Source organism: Hippocampus comes, unplaced genomic scaffold, assembly GCF_001891065.2.
Source record: "Hippocampus comes isolate QL1 unplaced genomic scaffold, H_comes_QL1_v1.1 scaffold29, whole genome shotgun sequence".
NCBI classification, from domain to species: domain Eukaryota; kingdom Metazoa; phylum Chordata; class Actinopteri; order Syngnathiformes; family Syngnathidae; genus Hippocampus; species Hippocampus comes.
Window position 1 is genome coordinate 1390770 of NW_017805820.1, and position 22299 is coordinate 1413068.

The window sequence follows — 22299 nt, forward strand, 5'->3', positions numbered from 1 at the left end:
TTATTATTATTATTATTATTTGTAGTAGCAGTAGTACAGTATGACGTTTTTCTGGTTCAAATTCTGTAATCCGAACTCACGCCAGGAACCTCCAGTTCCTCTTCGATGTTTCTCCCGGACAAATCTAAATAGACGCTCAATGGAGGTAAATGTAGAAAAAAGTGTGAAGGTTTGCCGAATGGGTAAACTTGACAAGAAACTTCTCCGTAAACAGATTAAATCCAGTCACACTTTGCTGAAACACGAAGGAATCAGTACTAGGTCGGAACCCACTAAGGTAACTCGTAAAATTATTGTTATTCTTGTTATTGTTATTATTAATCACAAGAAGTGGAAGCTATCGTACGGAGACTACATGTACTCTGGACAATTCGTTTTTGGGGGGGTCGCATCAAACATGCAAATAGATTTTGCCGCGAATGGAAAAAAAAAACAGTGTTTAATTTGTTACGTACGTATTAGTGTTTATGTGTATATATGTTTGTATGCTGTATAGATTTATGTCTTATGTGCTGTATATTTTGCCAACGAGAAAAAAAAATCCAGTTTGTTTCTACGATTATTTGGTCATGGTTTTTAATCATGATTTTAAAAATCTGTAACACGAAGCACCTCAGAGAAGCTAAGAAATGGAATACAGCGTCATCTATGTTGTCTTCTGGCTGTGTGGGAAATATTAGGATGACTTCTGTACAGTATGATGTTATTGTTTCAAACATTGCAATAAAAATGTATCCGTGTGTGTGCTCTGCAGAGTTTGGTGGTAGCTAATGGTGGCCTAGGGAATGGTGTCACGAGGGAGGAGCTGTCTGCTCTGCTCAAAGAGATGGGAGAGGTGGAAAGCCTCGTCATGCCCCCTCACAAGCCCTATGCTTTTGTCACATATGGGTAAGATTGATTATAGACCCAAAGTTTGAACCTATTTGCCATCTTATATGCTTGCTCTTCATGCAGATCTGAGGAGAATGCCCGGAAAGCTCACATCCACATGAATGGTCAAACACTTAGGTGTGGAGCAGAGAATAGTGTGACTCTCTACCTCAGCTTTGTTGGCTCAGGTACTGCAGTATTTTTGCCATCTGACTAGGCTTTAGGATGTGAGGGTTGAGATGATTTGAATTGTACTGTGCACAAAATTCAGGTAAATTGGCAATGATTGTTGGAAACATTCTTGTCTGCTTCAGTGTTACTGCCGTCTTTGTCTGTCATTCCAATTGACGTTTATGTGTATGTTTTACAGTGCCATGTGAGCAGCAGGCTTGTGTGACTTTGCCAGTTGGACTAGTGTTGGTAGAGGATTTTGTTTCTCCAGAGGAAGAAGCTTTACTGCTTGCTGCCATTGACTGGTCATCCACTAGTGATGCTGTAACTGGTAAGGAGGGGCCATGTGGTGTGTAAAAGTGACTGAAGCTTACATATTCAGAAGGTTGAGTTTGTGAGCTTTGACATCAACCTCAATGTTAATCCAAAGCGAAGCCTTCAAAGTGTCAACACAGTATATTCCTTGGTGCTTGTTGACTTTCATCTTGCTTTCATTTCAAAAACAAGGATTCACTTCTGAAATAATTTCTGGAGAATCCAATTTGTTCCAGAACCAAACCTTTATGAACTGGACAGGCAATGTTTGAAGTCACTTTGGGCGAGAGGCAGGGTACACCCCGAACTGGAATATTTTCCATCTCGTGCTGTTTTATAGTTATTACGATTATTCAGTTCTGAAGTGTAATAGGTGTGTTAATATAAACATGGTACCTAATAAATTAATTCATGTATGTATGGTTATAGTCACATTTTTACTTTTTGATGCAGGGTGATGGTTTAAATTTTGTTCATGGGGAAACAAAGTATCTTGTAATTTAACTTCATTTATTATGACATACTGTACGTATATGTTTTTTACTGATTTGCCAACTCAAATCTAACGTTGTATTGCTGTAGCACAAAGAGCTCTGAAGCACAGAAGAGTCAAACATTTCGGCTTTGAATTTCGCTATGACAATAACAATGTGGACAAAGACAAGCCATTACCTGGAGGTAAGATAAGTTGTATTTAACTATAAGTGTAATTTGAATTTGTGACTATGTTCACACCCTTCACCTCTATAATTAATGGGAAAATGAATGTTGAATATGTGTGTGTGTGTCTAGGTCTTCCCGAAGAGTGTCAGCCTGTACTGGAAAGAATTATGGAGAATGGACATACAAAGTTCATGCCCGACCAGCTGACTGTGAACCAATATGAGTCTGGACAGGGTTTGTTACTGCATTTATACACATTTTACAGCATCAAAGCCACTTGTACGCTTGCTTAAAACAGTCAACGAATAGACCCATTAAGGAAAAGAAATGCCATTGTAATATGAAAAAGGCGCAGCTAGATTAGTTGAAGGTATATTAGTCACACATGTAAAGGTGTTTATCCATAATAGGCGATCTGTAGGGGTTCTTTTGTGTCCTGTCTTCGTTTTTAATTTATTCTTATATTGTTTTTTTGTTGTATTAATGATTTTTGCTCAATATACAGCATTTGGTATACAGCGGTGGTTGTTTTAAATTGCTCTTTAATTTACATAGTTGAGTTGAGGTTAAATGTTTTATTCTTACCACAAGGTGGCAATACAGCCTTTGCAGGAAGTTTGTTTTCTCTTCGTTCTTTCTAGAAAGTTAGACTCTGTGCAAACATGGGATATTAAAAAAAAAGGATTGAGCTCACAAGCAAACTTTGGTTTTAAATATGTACATGAAGTAGCATTGAAAAACATGGTGATTTGTCACATTTGTAGGTATCCCTCGTCACGTGGATACTCACTCTGCCTTTGAGGACACCATCCTTTCACTAAGCCTGGGGGCGAAGGTATTCAGTTACTTTTACTAACCTCAACCCTCTCTCATCAATGAAGTTACCACATTTTTGCAAAGACGTACAATGCAGTTCAGTCTTACGCAGCACATTGAAGGAGACAGTATGCAAAATTCATTTTTTAATTGCTTGTTTACAGATACTTTAGAGTGCCTGCCCACATTCAATATTTAGTGTTCACCCAACAGTGTTTGTTAGTTTTTTTATCTGCTCATTTATGAACATTTCTCTGAGTAAGCTCTTATGGGTTTCTCTGAATTGTAATGTCACAATTCAGCTAATTTATATAATAACTGCCTCCACATCGAGATTCATTGCCCTTAGGGCGGCAGGGCTGGACAAAGATCTGCCGTGATTAAGTGAAGAAAGTTTCTGTCCGCCGACGACACTGTCTGAAAAACAATGCCAAAACTAAAATTTAAGCAGGGCTGCATCGAGTTTAGCTGAGTACACAGATTTGTGTAAGACGACGGTGTTAGTTGGTGACAAGCAGCATATATCTGATTGCTTGTTGAAGTTGTCGATCCGTTGCGGGTGGATTGGGATTTATGTTAACGGGCTAGCCAATCAACCACTGTGTGTTTGGTGATGTGTCCACTGTAAGTGCCACACAGAGCTACACACCGACAAGTGTATGAAGTATAGTGTAATGCTGTCTCCATGATTGGAAAGTTTATATTTACACTCGCTTTATTCCTTAACCGTCCCTTTGCCTGATCCTTGGTAAGAATGTCATTTAGACTTGAAGGATTGTGCCAGGGTGCCAAGAGATAGGAAGATGCCAAGAGAAGAGGTCACAGTAACGGCCTAGCTCAAGTCATCCATCTAATTATTTGTGCCAAAGAGGCCTAATCTTACAGACACTTGAAAATTGTTTCATCTACCGGTAATTTTCAATCTTATTGTAAATGTGCTAGTGTGCACGTGTGTGTATATGCTTGTGTGTGAGTGACTTTGTAGGAGAGTGTCTTCAGCTGTTGTTCCATGGAGCAGTCTGATTCATTTGCTGGTGTTCCATTAACACATCTCCTCGTGCACCCATACACACTGGTGCTGTCTTCACAAAAAAACAATTTACCTGCTGTCAGATGTTGTGCAGGATGCAGTTGGAAATGGTGTCGGTGTAATTTCCCTCAAGAGTTCACGCTGTTCAGCTCTGGAAAGGAAAGGAAACATTAGGATTCAACACTGACTCTCATGTTGATGCTTCTTTTGCATGTTCGTGGAAGTGAGCACTGCTGTGCCTCTCCTTTCTTTTGTCAGTGATAATTTGGGGGAAGGAATTGGTATCATATCAGTCCATGGTGTTGCAGCCTTAAAATCAATGTAATGAGAACCCGATCAACAGGATGTTACTTAGTCCCATTGAGGTGACTGAACAAAATGCTTCGGCTCATTTTCTTTTGTTTACAGACATGCAGTAACAACATCCCGAGCTGTCTTATTGTTATCGGTGGTGATCTTTTATGGTGTCTGTGTCTCCCCTGACAGACTTTGATGGAGTTTCGCCATCCCGACGGCCGTGTAGTAAGTGTTGCTTTGCCAGCACGAAGCCTCTTGGTGATGCAAGGAGAGAGCCGTTACCTCTGGACACACGGGTGAGTTCACTGCAAGGCAGCCATTTTCACTGGTAAGATTTAATTGGTCATAAACATCTTGTCGATTTCTCAGAGGGGGAATGTGCTTCTCCCATTGCCATTATGTGGAAAGAAAGAAAATACGGGATGTACACTAACCTTCATGATGTTTTTTTATAAAACAGAATCACTCCTCGTAAATTTGACATGGTGCCCGCCTGCGACTCACAATGCTCATCTTCTACAACATGTGACCTGAGTGCCAGCAACCAACTCACCTTGACCAAAAGAGGCACTCGAACGTCTTTCACTTTCCGCAAGATTAGACATGAACCTTGCTGCTGTGGTGAGCCCCATTCAAGCGCACAATGACATGATACTTTTCTAAATATATATTTAATATCCCACATCTGTTGTACAATAATTTTAGTCTCTTGGCTATTGTTCAATGTAAAGTTTTAATTTCCTGATTGTTTTGTTATCCATTACTTGAATTGCAGAAAATGTTCTGAAACAAGAAGCACTGCCACACATCCTAATGTACAGTATCAAGCATACATTTCTAGTGGATGATACAATACAAAGAGTGCAAAGTAAAATAGCAGATGAAAGACAGACGGCAAAAATGAATAAACACTGTTGGTTTCCAATTTGCTTTGCTAGAATCTGATTTTTTTTTCTTCTCTTGCCACATATTCCAGCTTTTCCCTCCGCATGTGATAGTCAAGTAGCTTCCTCTCCACCATCTCCCCCCATACTTCCTCGAGGCCACGGTGATGCAGCCCGTCTGGAGGAGAAGTACGTTCACCGGGTTTACAACACAATCGCCCCCCACTTTAGCAGCACAAGACACTCCCCTTGGCCACGTGTGTGCCACTTCCTGTCCTCGCTCTCTCCTGGAAATGTGTTGGCCGATGTTGGCTGTGGAAATGGAAAGTATTTGGGTGTCAACCCAGAGGTCATTAGTGTGAGTACATTTTATTTGTCGTACTATTATGATCTTATTCTTTGTCTTGTGCTACCATATTGTCACATTTTTGATCTCGTTAATAGTTTATGGATGCATGCACAGCCGAGGAAATGTTTTTATATGAGACAAATCCTCATTTGCATTGGCGAATTAAATCTATTGAACTTCCAGATGTTTTTAATTTTTAAGTACTGCTTGTAGTTAACCTTTGTGCTGAGTCTTTATAAGGTCCCCTATAAAGTTCTGAGATTTGGTGTTCAAATTTAGGCCTTCCTATGTGGATCTTGCATGTTCTTCCCGTGCTTGTGACAGTTTTCCAGCTTCTTTCCAAATTCTAAAAACATGCATGATTGGTTCATTGAAAAGTAAAAATCGCCCATTAGGTGGGAATGTGTGTTAGTGTGACTAGCTGTTGAAACTAGTGCTTTTAACGATAATGTAAAAAAAAATGTGACTTTCACAGTTTTTGAAACTTTTTTTTTTTTTTTAAACAGAGATCATAAGAGTATTATGTGTTTTGTCTTTCATATACCAGGTGGGCTGCGACCGGAGCAGAGCGCTCGTCCAAATCTGTGCTGAGCGAGGTTTCCAAGCACTTGTTTCCGATGCCCTCTGTGTCCCACTTCGAACAGCTACTTGTGATGCCTGTATCTCTATTGCAGTCATACACCACTTTTCCACACCAGTATGTATAGTAAAAGCACACACATTTACACTAAAAAGAAGATGCTAATAGTGATATATACACCATCTGACCAAAATGTATTGCCAAATTGTGGACAATTCTATACTTTCAAGTTTTTGGGCTAGCTTGGGGAAAGGTTTTTAGTTATAGCAAGACCATGCCGCAGTTCCACAAGTTAGGTCCAAATGCATGCTTTTTGGAGGAGGAGTTTGGTATCACACAATTTGACTGCTCTTACCCAGTATGAATGACCTGTGACTCCTTTTTTTTTCACTTGGTTTTGGTTCACTTCCTGTCGGTGTGAAGAAGTGGATCTTTGTTCAGATAGCATGCTTGCATTGTGAGGTTCTGTTTTCCATACCCTTTTTGTAAAATAAGCCCATTTAGCTGTTGCATTTAGATCTATCCAACCATTATTTAATGTAGTCCAGCCTGAACGAGTAGTCTGACTCTGATCGAGACCACTGTTTGAATACCCATATTTCATAAAGGCTAGTCATCTCATTGGAAATAAAGACTCAATTGTTCTTATGACCCAAGGGCCAGTTTTTTCTTGAATGTTAATAAAATAATGTTTGTGAATTATTTTGTCACAGGAGCGTCGCTTGGCAGCTGTGAAGGAGTTGGTGAGACTTTTGAAACCTGGGGGTCATGCTCTCATCTATGTCTGGGCTTTTGAGCAAGAGTACAAGCAGCAGAAGTCCAAGTATCTCAAAGACCACAACCCGAGAAACAACGCAGCCAAGGACAACCCTGAGCTTCACGGAAAATCCAGTGTCTTTGCCGGAAGCAACCCTGAAGATAACAAGAAAAGGCCTTCAGATAATTGCAAACTGACTGATGACAAACTTAGTGTTCATATTAATCGCACAGCCTTCAACTCTCGGGACCTTCTTGTTCCGTGGCATCTGAAAGAGGGGAAAGGAGAAAAAAGAAGGGAGGGTGACTCAGGAGAGGGTGTCTTCCACCGTTATTACCACGTGTTCCAGCAGGGAGAGCTGGAACAACTGTGTGTGCAGGTGGAGGGAGTCAAATTGCAGACTAGCTACCATGACCAGGGTAACTGGTGTGTTATTTTAGAGAAGGACTCCATAAGATGAAGCCCATTAAAGGATCAAAATTTGTGGAAAAGAATGCAGTATAGGCTAAGGTGCAATCAAAGATTATTTTAACAGTGAACAACACTCAGAGTGCAGAACTGTGCAGCAGTTAAAATGTTAACAAAAGTGGAAATAAAATTTGTGGTGTTCTATTTTGTTTTTCACTGTTTGATTATGAGGCATAACTCACCTGGATTTGTAGAACACTTTAAAAACAATCACAGCTGCATAGAAATTGCTGGACATATATATTTTTTTTATTTGTTAAATCAAAAAAAAAACAGTAAACAATCATACGCCAAAACAATACTGAATCAAAAGCCAAAGAATAATGTTTAAATTCAAATAATTGGAGTCAAATCCATCCTGAATCAAAACAATAGCCTCATCATGTCCTTATCCTTTGGAAGGACATGATGCGCTTGAGAGTGAAAACCTCAAGCCAATGCTTAACTGTTGACATCAGTAACATTTATTGATATTTTGTCCTATGCTGAAGCATTCTGTCAGAATTTTGCAACTGCAACAAAGTGCATCAATAGACAAACAGCAATGCAAATGTGAAAAGTTCAATGAGAATGAATTCAACCTGCAATTATGCAGTGTAAAAAAAATGGAGGAGCTACTTAGCGAATTAAAATGAATACAGGTGAGACATTTAATAATAGAAAGAAGATAAACTCATACGATTTAAAATTTTGAGGATAACAAGACATGTGAAAATAATTTGAAAAGAAAACAGCCTTAAATTCATTTTGCTATTGTTGACACAAATGAACAGCCAAAGCAGTAATCGTTGCAGATCAATAGTTGGCGCTAATGCGTTATGATCATTAGTAAACAGAAGAAGAAGAAGAAATTATTCCTCATCAGTGTTCAGGTATGTTTTGTCTTCATTAAAAATAGTAACTCTTGATTGGTTCCTGATTCTGACGCATCTTAGGTTGTTATCAAAATCAGACATGTTTTGCTACAAGACGTGTGGTCCTTCGACTATCGGGGCCGTTTTAAAACACATTGCTTCCATGTTTGCAGGCAAGCGAGATATCTCCCCGGAGGTACGAAGATGCCCGAGTATTGTGTTGCTCACGGTTGCAAAAATGAGCGAAATGCCGAGGTCAAGGCACGGAAAATTACCTTTCACAAGTAAGTTTGAATTCTTGTTATGTTAAAACAATAACTTGAGTGCAACTGTAATTTGTAGTCCACCAGAGTGAAATGCTAACAGCCAAAGCTATGTATTACTATTAAATAGCTACCAATTCAGTTATTTATTAACTTACTAATTTATCACGACTAGCAGGCTTCTATTAGTAGATATGCTAGTAATATTTTCCTGACGGTTGCATACTAAAATATATAATTTTGCCCGAAAATGCATCAAATAAAACTTCCAATGTCACAAAGATCACTTTGATAGGTTAAAAGTCGACAAGTTTGTAAATTATTGAGTAGAGTAGGCGCAATTAATAGGTACGTGAAAACCGGTGGTCTCAGTAATACTGCATGGCATTATTGCTGTGTGGTGGTTGTATAGTTCGTTAAAAATGAACGCTAGATGTCAAATGCTTAAAGAACATAGTAATTGACGTGTTGCAGCAATAACTCTCTCACCCTGATGGATTTTGACTTCATATATGGTATATCATAATATATAATATATCAGAACTTGGACTGGTTAACTGTTGCTATCTTGTGGCATGCTATAACCGTTTGACTCCATGTTTTTAAGGTTTCCAAAAGAAAAACATAAAAGGAGGCAATGGGAAGTTGCCCTCAGGAGAAAAAACTTTGTAGCCAGTGACCACTCAGTGCTCTGCAGTGTTCATTTTAATCCGGAGGACTTTGACAGGACTGGCCAAACTGTCCGGCTTAGAGCTGGAGCCATACCATCAGTTTTCAGCCTTCCGGCTCATCTCCACAAAGTAGGTGTATCGCTAAGCTATACATTGAGTAAGCATTATATATGCATATAATCCAAATAAATAACCCACGAAGGTTGATTTTAAACTGTATTTCAATCTTTTTACCATTTTAGCAGGCTTCAAAGAGAGCTAAAGAATGTCTGGAACTCGAGTCGATGGACGTGTCTCAGGCTGTCTTGAAACCAGCTCCTGAGCCAATTGTTGCTCGAATTACGATTGTAATTATCTGGATTTTAAACACTGTCGATCTTAGGTGCCAACATGCTGTTGTTGGTTCTAATCTCTGATTTTTCTGTCTTTTCTCATATCCAGGATGGTGACAGTGGGATTAATGATGAGATGAAGAATGATTCTCAATACCACACAACTGTGAGTGCTTTAATTTAATAACCTGCAAGAATTCCGAGCTTTGTACATTACGTGTGTGCAATCCATAAGAAAATAGTTGATGTATTGAGAGTTGAGCAGGGCGTGGTTTCAGAGCATTCAGCAAACATGCGTACAGCATGTTAAGGGCTGCAAGAACAGTTAGATTTTCATGATTTTTGAGCCTGGTTTTATGTCTTTATGGCCATTTCGTTTTATTCATTCAAATTTGTCAATCTTGATAACATTCTTCTCTGTGGTGTGTCGTCCATGACTTTGAGCATCATGTTTCAGGGACTTTAAACCTCAGTCCAAATATTTTCATCCATCTTTCTCATAGGATCACGCCTACGCATTGCCTCCTGCTTGCCTTCTAAAGAAAAGGCTCGATGAAGCCCTAGCAAGAGTGGAGAGTCTGGAACGTGACAGCAGGAATGCAAAAATCAGGGAAAGTAGGGCAAAGCAAACGGTGCGCTGCCTGATCGACGAACTGAAGGAGAAGGACCTCATCAACATAGAGCTACAAGACAGGCTTGATTTTTACTCAGGTCAAATGAAAGTACAAGTAAAGCAAATGCATACATTTATCAGCGTGCTTCAAAATAATTGCATTGGAAAGGTTTGCTGATAGAAATGTTGCACATCTCTGATAGATGCCCAGTTCCCTTGAGTCTCAAAGATGAACATTTCAGCACTTGATTTTAGTTTAGCTTTAGCACATTTAGGTTCAATAACACAGGATACCAACGTTTTATTTCTTCAGTTTATTTTAACAGTGATGCAAGTAAACTTTTCCCCTTGATTTTTTTTTTTTTGCGCTAACTCCGAATCTGCCCTCATTTTTTTCTCGAGCACAGTACCTCGGTTTTCATACTCATAATAATATAATAACAATAATGTAATGTGTAAATTTCTTTTCATGGCACTGTAGCTGTATTAGAGCACCTTTCATGTTTATATTTTTTGCTGGACTTCCTAAGTATTATTCACGACCAATTTACTAATTTGTTTCTATTCTTTGAATTTCAGGGCTGAAACTTGACCTCCTTGAAAAAAAGGGCCAAGAGTACTCCAAGGATCAGCGTGAATTTGCCCTCACGCTCCATCTCCATGGGCCAAAGGTTTATGATTACCTCCGCGACACTCTGCAACTTCCTCTCCCGCATTCAAAGACTTTGCAAAAGTAGGCATGTTGCACTTTTAAAAATGTTTAAAATCGTTTTGAGATGAATTTATTATTGAATAGATGTATGCAGAATTGTATCAGTCATTGTCACTGTGGGAGCTGGTCATCAACTCAATCAGGGCATCTGGTATGGATTCCAAAATGGAGCATATTGAATAAAATGAGGTTGACAAAGATGCATCACAACTGTATTGTTTTTCTTTTCGGCATATGTGCTTTTTTTTCCTCTCTCATTTTAAAGGTGGATGGGACAACAACCCCATGGCAGGACAATTTCAGACGATTTACCAGCCATATAATGGTTCAGAGTGACATTGAACCAACTGGATCAGGCAACGTGAAAGAATAGTACAAGGCTGTGTTTCTGTCCGCCCTGCTCCAGGAGGTGAAGAACCGAATGATTTTCCATACTCTTCTGCCGACATACTTGCCATCATGACTGACCATAGCTACCTGCCCACCCGTTGGTTGGTCTTATTGAAAATGCCTTGGTCTCCATTTCTGGTGGCGTTGTTGTTTGAAAGATGTTAATATTATGTAATGTAAAGTTTGTAGTTACCATATGCTTAAAATGTATTTTTTGAGGGAAAAACGTTTCCAACCCACACTGCTTACTTGTATAATAGCTACATGTCAGTCATTTGTAATAAAACTGCATTACAATTGTTTAAAAATTCAGTGAGTTCTGATGTCTTTTTTTTTTTAATTAGTATGCTTTTATGCCCTAAGTCTCTAAAGCAGGGCTACCCAACCTTTTTGAAACTAAGAGCTCCTTCTTGGCGACTGATTAATGCAGAGGGCTACTAGTTCGATAGAGTGCACTTTTGAAATAGATTTGCTCAAACTACTTTCATATGTTATAATTAATGACATTCATTTCTGAGAAGACACTGATCACATAAGCAATTTCGCACAATAATGATGAAATATAAACATCAATTGGCCACACTTTATAATAAATATCAGCCCGTTTTCACATTTCGAAATTATCACTTCTATCTGTATAACCATCTGCACTCACACTCACACCTAGAGACAATTTAGAGTGTTCAATCAGCCTGCCAAGTTTTTGGGATGTGGGAGGAAACCAGAGTACCCGGAGAAAACCCACACAGGCCCAGGGAGAAAATGCAAACTCCACACAGGAAGACCTGCACTATGCGGTCGACGGGCGAACCACTGGACCACCGGGCCGCACCCGTTTGTTTTCAAGACTTTACAATTACCTATGAGAATAGCCACAAAGCCCATCCAAAGGACGTAAGCAATTTACGACCTGACTGCACTCACTTACGGCAGTGTCATGGCGGCGCACGCAGTTTCTTTTGAGAGTTCAAGCACCATTGCTGATCGGAAGGACAGTAAACGACAGGCACGACAAGAAGCGCTTGAAAGGGTACATTCTAACAAGAGTTAACTATTTACATACATTCGATCTAATTCGACTCGGGTCAAAGCACACTTATTCCTGCTCTGATACAAGCTAGCAGTAGGCTAATGGCTAATGTTGTCACCGATTATAGACAAAACTGTCCAAACACGGACAAAGCTGATAGGACTCGCCGGCTCTGTTTGCCCGGTTTTTTTATGGCTTGTTTGCGGCAGGTCCGTCATGTTTACAGTGACTGTTATCTACTTGCTTTCAAGCTGTGTTTACAGTGCTACCTGCACAGAACTGATGATGCTTCTGCACCCATAAGTGTTTTCGACACATTATCATCCCGTCTCATTTGTGTTTTGCTCTGATGAAAGCCAAGGATCTACGCTTATTTTTAAATTTTGTTTTAATTTACTGTATTTTTCAATTGCTTTTGTCTATTGTGTTTCACCCCCACACTGTTTAGGCCAAGCAACAATATGAGAGAGAGGAGAGGAGGAAGGAGCTGAAGAGGCAGAGAGGGGAAGACACTTGGATGCTCCCTGAGGTCACAGACAGATTAAAGGAACTAGAAGACGTAAGGGTTGTCAGAAAAATCGAGGATAAAAAAAACATCGCTCATGTTGTAATTGGCTTCAGTGTAGTGATTAAAAAAAGCCACCTAAAATTTTCTCACCTACATTTCCCCATCTAGGAAATTTCTGTTAAAACCAAAAAGAAGAAAGAGAAGAAATCTAAAAAGAAGAAAAAGAAGGCCAAGAAGGAAAAGAAGGGGACAGAAGCATCAGATGGCTCAAGTGACAGCTCAAATGTGAGTTGATTAATTCATCAAAAGTAATTAATTTAATTAATTAATTTGCTTGTGCTTTATTTCTCAGGACTCAGCTGAAGAGTGGGTTGAAGCTGAGCCTCAGTCACAGCCGGCTAAAGCCTGGAAAGTTTCAGAGAAGTCCAAGTCTCCAGAGAACAATGGCGACTCAACTCAAAATGTCCAAGTACTGTTTCTATTTTGTCTCCCAGTGGCACTGAATGATATGTTTAGTTTCACTCGATAATTTCATATGAACTTGAGTATTCACTTGTGCATTTCAAGACATTTTAAAGGTTGGTGTTTGTTTTTCCCATCCATTGATACCAAGACATACAGTAATATATATCTCTTTCCTGTAGCGAGATGCATGGATGACTTTTGACTTTTTGGCCATGAAAACGACTTCCGTAGCAGAGAAGAGAGCTGAGAAAGACCGACAGAAAGAGGAGGAGTGGGCCAAAGCTCAGGCCATTGAACAAGTGTGTAGAATGGTTGAATTACCATACTTTTTTACTCATCTGTCTGATGCACAAAAGCACCGAATGCCCTATCTATAAGAGTAAGATATGGTCTTAATTTTCCATATTTTCTGGTTGCCATGCTAACAAATTAGTGGGTCCAACTTGCTGAACCACTAAAAGAACAATCAATCAATACAAGATTCAATGCAAGATGTTTATTTTTTTTTATGAGAGATTATCATTTACCAAGGTAGCACATATTCTCTCTTGTGTAGTGGTGGTGTAATGATTGTTTGTCTCTTTGTGGCCTGTGATTACCAGTCCATGGTGTAGTTCCACCCAACAGCCAAAGTAACCTGGGCGAGACGCCACTTGTTCAAAAAATAACTTTCTTACACAATTATCGAATAATTGGTGAAAATAACATTTGGGACAATAGGTAATGGGAGTAGATACAGTTCGTCAGTGTGGGTAAACATTATTTTTGTGTTTATTTTTAGGATGGCTTGCTCAAATTAGAACTTAACCCATACTGGAAGGATGGTGGAACTGGTCTCCCTCCAGAGGAGGTGGCTGGTGCTGCTGCAAAAAAAGGTAACATTGGTCTCAAGATTTCTGATTTGAGATTTTATTTTACAAAAACAGAGAGAAGGGCCATGAGGTTAAAAAAAAAAAAAAAAAGTTAAGAATTAAAATATGTATTTGAAATACATAAAGTTTTTGTTGCACCATTATTCTAATACATGAATTAATATATTAAACTACTAATAAATGAATTACTGTAAACATGTTAAATCTGATCACTCTTTATTTTATTAAGTACATCAAATGTTAATGGTTTGTGATTACCTAAATGTTCGGTGAGCCAGATTATAAATCAGATTGTTTTGAACCCACATGCAGTAATATTCAGATTCAAGCACAACATGAAAAAAAATGAAAATGTATCCAGGAAAAGAAAACTACCTTTATGTCAATGGTAGACATAAACTAGAAATAAATCTTCCAACAGGTTCGGTGGTGAATGATGGCGGTCTGAGCTGGCTGAGGAAGAACTACCAGAGGATGAAGGAGCAAGCAGAGAGAGAGCAGCGCAGCCTGGATGATGTGGTGGCAGACAGATACGGAGTAAGGACTGATGGCTGGCACACTTTTTCAATCCACGTAGCTAGATCATAGAAAAGCCAACATTTTTATTGTAGCCAACAAGGCGATGCTCACGAAAAGAGGCATCCTGCTTGCAATACACAAATATTCCAACTTTTCACATGTTGTTTATTTTGCAGTCAATGCAGGTATTCCAGCAGCGACTTGCTGAAGCAGAAAAAACTGCTTATGGACATAAAAGCAGAGGAGATAATATGTTGAAAGGCAGACGGTTGGAAGGAAAGGAGAGCACAGAGAGGTGGCGGAAAAAAGGAGACGAGATGGAAAGAGATCAGTGGAGGAGATATGAAAGAGACTCATCACCTTCGTCCCAAGAGAGATATTCTGACAGGAGAAGCCATCGAGAACGAGAGAGAAATGAAGATAGTGAAAGAAACCCAAACAAGGACAAAGACAGATATAGCGACCGGTGGAGAGAGAAGGAAAGAGATGAAAAGAGAGAGAGAAACAGAGAGGGAGAGAGGCCCAGTCTTACATCCTCATTTGAGAAAAAATGGAGTCAACGCTCTTCCTCTCTTGGGTCACTGAAAGGCCGTTTTCTTAAGCCCACAGAAGATTATGACAGCAAAGGTAAGTTAATATCCTTTTGTATTACCACTATACATACACTCTCAAAATGCTGGCAAATTGTAACACAGTGTAAGGGTTGGGCAGCGGCAAAAAAAAAAAACCCTAACAAATGGAGTTGGAACAAATAACAAATGGAGTTGGCCTGGACAAACCTGGTGTTTGGGTGTTTTGCGTCAGCATTACTCCACGGGGAAACATCTGCAATCCTTTTTCCATATTTAATGGTCTGTGCTCCTCTAATGTACCATAACTACACCATTGAATGGCCAGCGTGCTCACGGCAGGTGTTGTTTTGTGTTTTATTCAATGTGGGCGTGTTTGGTTTAGATTGTCTGTGTATTGCAATGATATCAATTATTTGACCTATCACTCTGTTTACGGTACAGTTGAATCGACATAATTCTGATTCATGTCCAATGTGTATTTTTGTGTCTCTTGATGCTGCCATTACCTGTTATCCGTCTATGGCACATGGAGGCAACATTTCTGAATTGTATGTAGTGTGGCACTGTTAACTATTCCTTATACCAATAACATTTCCATAATACTATTCTTTTAACAGTTTATTTTTTGTATTACAGTGATCAGTGTCTTCTCAGAAATTAATATCATTCATCATTAATAAAAACATATGAAGGTAGATTGAACGCTTAGTTTCAAAAAGGTTGGTGAGCCCCGCTCTGTATGTGAGTGTGAGTGGTTGTTGTTTGTCTGTGTGTACCCTGCGATTGGCTGGCCACCAGTTGGAGCCGTACCGTGCCTACTGCCCGAAGACAGCTGGGATAGGCTCCAGTATGCCCCCCACCCTTGTGAGGTTAACCCGTTTGGATCATGGATAGATGGATGGAAGACAAGAGCTGTAGAACTGTGGTGTTGAATGTGATGCAGTTGAAAGACTTCAGTGCAATCAAGAAAACAATACCAAAAAATGTGGCCACACCAGTGCAACCAGTGCCAAAAGTTTGTCTAGAGCCCAGTATATTCTTCTCATCGTATTTTGCTTCAAATCCTACACGCATACACAACAATTTGCTTTGAGAGTTTCAGTACCGGTATGCTTTTCATTGCATTTTCTGAGCAGCTCCCGAGCGTCCCCCTCGTAGAGCTTCTTCATCATCTATGGGGTTCTTGAAACCCACATCAGATGATGATGATTCCGGTCCCCGAACAACAAGTACTGTGGGCTGGAAGAAGAGTGGCGGTCTTTCCCATGAGCCCGATAAGGAAGTGCGAGATGCTGCAAAGCTAACCCCTGCTCCTTGTGATGATGTAGCTGCTGCAACGGCAAAATCCAAGTCAGTTATCTTTCCCATCGATCCGTTTTCTTTTTCATAAATCAGTCATAAAAGTACTGCCAAATGTCAGATCATGAGATCAGGATGTAAATGTATTTTGGCGTCATTGCTGTTTTTTTCTAAAATGTGTTGTTTTTATGCTTGCTTCAAGTGAGAGCGACAGTGATGCAGAGGAGGAAGAGATTCCACTTCTCTCTGAGGAAGAGATGAACAAATTGGGCGCCAAAATGGTGAAGGCTGAGATTATGGGTAACAAAGTAAGTCGGCCACTTGAATACATTTTTAGAATTTCAACATACCGTACAAATCTTGGCCAAATGACTCAAAATAAAGCTGAAACTTTAATGAATAAATATATCTGTGACTCTGTTTCAGGCCGTGGTTGAGGAACTAAAGGCCCAGTTGGATGCAGCTCAGAAAGCCAAAGAGAACCACGCTGCACGGAAGAAACTTCACGAAACAGCAAAATCAAACCAGGTCTGAATTTACCACATTCATTAGTCTGTGCCCCATTTTTTGTTTTGTTTGGTTTGTTTGTTGGGTAGGGGTAGCGCAATGGTCAGAAAAGAGTCTCACACACACACACACACACACACACACACACACACACACACACACACACACACACACACACACACACAGGCACGGCTGCCTGTACACATCCTGTATGCTGCAGCAGAATGTAAATTGAAAATAAAACAAAATACATAATAGCTATCTTGTGAAGTCTGACTTGCCAAATAAATCATATGACAATATTATAAATATGGATTCTCTGTAGAGAATCCAGCTTTAACAAAATATCTATACACAACTATCTTTTCACACGTGCCCCCAACAACACAGTGCACTCCGCCTGTCATTTGTTGCACAAAACGTAAAAAAGTGGACAGGTTTGGGCAAAAGTGGACATTTGGTTAGCTTACCATCACATGATATAGTCTTGATAGAGCTTCAAGAGGTTGTAACTCTTTGGTAAGTGATGTTAGTATAAGAAAAAATATTAAAGAAATCTTTTCTGGGTTTCTAAGGTGGCGGGCTGCTCTAGTGAAGAACAAGAGGTCCTATTATTCAGAACTGATCAGGCCGGTCAAGCCTGGCCCCTCAAGCCCATGTCAGGACCTCAGGAGCCCCACGGAGGACGTCGGAAGAAGAAGGCAGTAAGGAATACCTATAAGGGAATTGTAACTGCTGCCAAACATAATAATGATGTCTTTACATCCCCCCTCACGTATGTGACAGTATAATGTGTTAATGGCCTTTTTAGGAGGTAATGTTTTTATTGGTGTGGGTGTGTTTGTTTTTTTTAACCTGCCTGATTTTCATGATTGAGTCCTATTCTTCTCATGATGTTCAATTTAAATTTCTGATGTCATACACGGTAGTATATTTATTATTCTGGATGATGCGCATAAATGTATACAACATTAGACCATCCACAGCATTATGATATGCACACTCATGTAATGATATCCCATACAAGATATATATTCAAATATGTCAAACCGATGTTTTTTATTGTATTGTTTTTTTATTGATTGTAATACACATAATATTCTTATGCAGGATCTTGAATCTAGAGGAACTTTGTAATGCTTTGTAGTAACTTGAATTTATTTCAGTCTGCAAATTGATGAAAAAAACAGCGTGATATTTGCCAATTGAGGGAGTTGGTTTCATTAGAATGAGATCTTTTTTTTTTTTTAACCAGTATTAATAGCTAATATACTGTACTCTGAACATGATGCCAGTGACGTTAACTTGCTAACAGCATGCGCACACTCTGTCTGTCCAGATTGAGACTCATGTTGATGGGCAGCGGGTGAGGTACTTCCAGGATGATGACAGTGTGGGTCTGAAGGAGATGGTCAGGAGGGAGAAGATGGGCTCAGCGCAAGATCAGAATGCCCTCTACTCTCGAATGGCTGCCAAGGTAAAGAGTGCCTTCTTTGATCACAAACAGTGCAGTGCGGAACACAGCACAGAAAAAAACAATGACCTTGAGGCAGGTTTGGAAGCACTGGCTATAGAAAAGTAATTGAAAAAGTCACTTGGCATCTTGAAGATAAGGTTAGTTATTCCCCTAGACTGGAAATTTAAAGACTATGTTTCATTGTATTGCAAAGCTGCACAAATGAGTTTACATAATATTAAATAAGAACTTGATGCTCAAAGCAACCAGTATTTATTTTTTAAGATTGCATTTGAAGAATTATCCAGTGTTTCTCTTTGGCTGTGCAAATCTTTAGCACCGATACAGAACCCAAATGTATATAAAATACACTGTACAATATAGAATACAGTGTAAAAATATGCAGCTGTGTATGCCTTGAAATAATCTTTTGTAATATATTGTCATTTTACCTAAAAAGAAACGCTTCAAGATAGTTATGATGGTAGACTGGCATATAAATGGAGAGCAGTACCTCTGCGATTGTCATGGCAACACAAGATCACCTACTGTAGTGCTTAACAATAGTGTTGATCTTCTACAAAATCCTCTTAGGTGCTGCTCACCCTCTGTTACTGTTCATAGTTGTGTGCCATGTATGAACCTTGTTTGTTTTCAATGAAAATATTGTGTTGTAAGGTTTTGTTATTATTATTATTAATTCGACCTAACCTTCGGTCAATGCAGATTTGTATTTGCCCCAATGGCTTAAGTGAGTTTTCAAATCGAGACTCAATCGGCATAAATGTGTTCATTTTAATGCCAGACACACACAACACTCCAGCTACATTTGGAAGCTGATATTTGCTATGCAGCCTGAGTAATCTGTGTATGCAATTTTATGTACAATTACACCAGACTATGTTTTTAAAGGTAGGGAAGGGTACACACACTCCCCACAGCACGAAACTAATTCACTTTTCAGTCTCACTCACATACACACACTTGAGCTGTGCTTGCCCCCCCCCCCTCTCTCTCCTCTCTCTCTCTCTCTCTCACACACACACACCACAGTAATCTGTTGCCTGGTTACCATGGTGACAAGACTGAGACTTAACGGCTGAGTCGGTACTCCGTGTCCTTCAACTGGTCCATAGACATCTCTCGCATGCACACGCGTGCGCACACACACACACACACACACACACACACACACACACACACACACACACACACACACACACACACACACACACACACAAGATAACATTGTGTCAACATTTACAAACGGTTACGTTACAATCAAAAGGGTCCATAATCATCTGCTGATATATCCTGCATATCATATCAAAAAATAAATCCAGTCTTAGTTACAACAATACTTCTGTCTTCATGCCACTTGCATCCCGCTGTGCTATTCTCCACCATCATTAATTGTGTTCCAATCCACCCTCCAGATGATGGGAAAGACGGACGGTGACAACTACACTCTGGATGACATGTTTGTGTCAAGTGCGGCGCAAAAAGAGGGTGCGGGGAGGGAGGAGGAGAGGTTGAGGAAGCGTGCCACTGAAGAGAGTCGGAGGCTGGCGACCTCCATGGAGAAATGCCGACACTGTTTCAGCAGCCAGGAGCTCCAAAAGCACCTCATAGTGGCCATAGGGAGCAAGGTAATCAATTGTGGATATCCTATGTTTGGGCTTCTGGAATTCATAATGGTAATAATTAATAACATTGCTGTCCAATTAAAATCACTGCCAATAGCGGTGTCAATGTTTTCCCCTCTGAGGGGCATATGCAGAAAAATTATAGTACCGGTAGTATGTTTGGTCTGTATAAGAATATACAATATTCTAATTTGGGATGTGCAGTCACAATTGAGATGGTGAGAGGTGTGTGCAGCTGCCAATAGGTCAGTGCGATCAGTATCTGCAAATAGAAAGCTAGCATAGGAGGGTTTCTTATAGATCAGACAGATTGTCTGCAGGAGCTATTTTTGAGCCACTGCAATGTGCTTTTGTATGTGTGATGTTTTATATCCAGGTATACTTAAGTCTACCTGCAGGAGTGTCCCTGACAAATGGCCACTGTCTAGTCTGTCCACTCCAGCATCACTGCTCCGCCACCACCTTGGATGAGGAAGTCTGGTCAGAGATACAGGTGGACCAATCAGTTGACTGTTGTACTGTACGGTGATCAAACCGCTTGCTCACATATAACTGACTTCACTTCCGTCTTACTTTGAGGTATACAGCTGTTCCGACGCAGCTTGGTGCGTATGTTTGAGTCCCAGGACCTGGACTGTGTGTTCATGGAAACGCATATGAACCCACGCAAGAGACAGCACATGGTCTTGGAGTGTATCCCACTTCCCCGGGAGCTGGGTGATATGGCACCTATATACTTTAAGGTATGCGGGTTAGTGGTTGTGTCGTTTTGGCCACACAACATTCAGATGTCCTCTCAAGAGCACTGAATCTGATGTGTCTGCCCCCCCAGAAAGCGATCATGGAGTCTGATGAGGAATGGGCCATGAACAAGAAGGTTGTTGACCTTTCTTTGAAAGACATCCGCAAATCTGTAAGTTTTTTTTTTTTTGCCTGTTTGTTTGCCTTCATGCTGCCCTAGCATCGTAATAAAACCAATATGGTAATTTAAATCGGCCAATAGACCAATTTATGTCCTTCGTGCTCCATAGTTTTTGTCTCTCCCTCCTACCTCTTCATTCATTGTCCTCTGTTGTGAATTGCTTCACGCCTGGTTAATTGTTTGTGTGCTGCAGGTTCCCCGAGGGCTGCCCTACTTTGCTGTAGACTTTGGACTCCAGGGAGGGTTTGCTCATGTAATTGAAAATGAACAGAAGTTCCCACATTACTTCGGCAAGGTCAGCTTATGCCTTAACATTTCACACTGTGTCTGTAAATCCCTTTTTTTCTTCACAGTTGCAAACAGCGAGTTGCAAAAGATTGAATTCTTAAAGTAATTTGGGGAAGATTGGGATTGTCATATTGTTTAAAAATATTTCTGGAATGGAGTGAAACAAAAATGAAGTCAGCCTTCCTGTACTTGAAAAGAAACAGTTTCAATATGATTGACCGGCCTTCTCATCACAGGAAGTCGTTGGAGGTATGATGGACTTGGAGCCGAGGCTTTGGAGGAAGTTGATACGTGAAAACTTCGATGACCAGAGGAAAAAAGTCCTGCAGTTTGCCCAATGGTGGAAACAGTACGATTGTACCAAGAGTGAGGTCTAGCAGGACAAATTTAAACAGTATTCCTCAACTTTCTCAGTCGTTTTTTGCCACCTGTCCCAGCTTCTATGGAATGTATTGCAGTCATAAAATTCCAAGTGAATGATTATTTGCTAAAAGCAATCAGGTTCATCAATTTGGACGTCAAATATCTTGTAGTGTATTCAATTAAATATAGGCCGAACATAATTTGAAAATCATCGTATTCTGTTTTTATCTAGAACACAATGTCCCAACTTTATTAAAATTGGGTTTGTTATGATTGATCAAATGCACATCCAATTTTTGGATTGAAACGGGCCCAGTCGCCTGTTATTTTGCCTTGGGTTTTCATTGTTACTCTGGCCTCACAATCATGTGCAGCTGTCACTTAATTGTTAGAGGTTGCAGTGTCATGACAGCCTTCCAGCGGAGAAGCACGACACAGCCTCCCAATCCTGTCATCTCCTCTTAGAAGTAATCAGCTACCTTGCCCCCAAATGCGTCCTCATCATTTCTTTCACACAGCATACTCTTGCCTTTTTGATTAGCCCATCACTGCAAAGAGTCACCACAGTTCACGTTGCATTGTAGGATCCTCTGCATGTGAATGTGCAGCTGTGGATTTATACAGTATGTATCCCAGAAACTTCTCCTTTTGCTGTATAAGGTTACATATTACAAATCTGCATCTGGATTTTTTTTTGCCAGATATCGGAGGCTTCAACATTAATTAATAGAGGCCATTCATTGGCCGTTTGAAGAATCTTTGTCTGATATGATAGCCACACACCAAGCCATGTAACCAAACATTTCCATCACATCAT

The 22299-nt window shown here is 40.0% G+C and overlaps 3 protein-coding genes across 8 annotated transcripts; all 3 read left to right on the forward strand.

Annotated features, from left to right (window-relative positions):
• The first annotated feature begins 107 nt into the window (after window positions 1-107).
• alkbh8 (alkB homolog 8, tRNA methyltransferase) lies at window positions 108-7348 on the forward strand. 2 transcript variants are annotated; one of them, XM_019886089.1, is made up of 12 exons: window positions 108-277; window positions 755-888; window positions 955-1058; window positions 1241-1372; window positions 1939-2034; window positions 2149-2253; window positions 2784-2854; window positions 4352-4458; window positions 4623-4783; window positions 5139-5404; window positions 5943-6092; window positions 6689-7348. In XM_019886089.1, exons 1-12 carry the CDS (start codon window positions 140-142, stop codon window positions 7190-7192), a joined length of 1968 nt encoding a protein of 655 aa, XP_019741648.1. In that variant the 5' UTR covers window positions 108-139; the 3' UTR covers window positions 7193-7348. The 2 variants fall into 2 exon arrangements, with proteins under 2 accessions (XP_019741648.1, XP_019741649.1); XM_019886090.1 differs by lacking the exon at window positions 1939-2034.
• Window positions 7349-7894: 546 nt separating this feature from the next.
• LOC109525536 (THAP domain-containing protein 6-like) lies at window positions 7895-11347 on the forward strand. Of its 5 annotated transcripts, none has more exons than XM_019886100.1 (8): window positions 7895-8072; window positions 8228-8243; window positions 8921-9117; window positions 9231-9335; window positions 9430-9486; window positions 9824-10031; window positions 10513-10666; window positions 10911-11347. In XM_019886100.1, the coding sequence occupies exons 1-8, from the start codon at window positions 8019-8021 to the stop codon at window positions 10966-10968; spliced, it is 849 nt and encodes a 282-aa protein (XP_019741659.1). In that variant the 5' UTR covers window positions 7895-8018; the 3' UTR covers window positions 10969-11347. The 5 variants fall into 5 exon arrangements, with proteins under 5 accessions (XP_019741659.1, XP_019741655.1, XP_019741657.1 ...); XM_019886096.1 differs by having other exon boundaries at window positions 8005-8072; window positions 8228-8338; window positions 8925-9117; XM_019886098.1 differs by having other exon boundaries at window positions 8005-8072; window positions 8228-8338; window positions 8925-9117; window positions 9231-9332.
• A 589-nt stretch (window positions 11348-11936) lies between these two features.
• Window positions 11937-21771, forward strand: cwf19l2 (CWF19 like cell cycle control factor 2). Its single transcript, XM_019885869.1, has 19 exons — window positions 11937-12065; window positions 12514-12624; window positions 12742-12858; window positions 12926-13042; window positions 13218-13337; window positions 13820-13913; window positions 14332-14447; window positions 14606-15056; window positions 16138-16351; window positions 16503-16608; window positions 16727-16828; window positions 17383-17511; window positions 18147-18284; window positions 19700-19912; window positions 20286-20402; window positions 20497-20652; window positions 20742-20822; window positions 21025-21126; window positions 21356-21771. Exons 1-19 carry the CDS (start codon window positions 11973-11975, stop codon window positions 21494-21496), a joined length of 2718 nt encoding a protein of 905 aa, XP_019741428.1. The 5' UTR covers window positions 11937-11972; the 3' UTR covers window positions 21497-21771.
• Window positions 21772-22299: the final 528 nt, after the last annotated feature.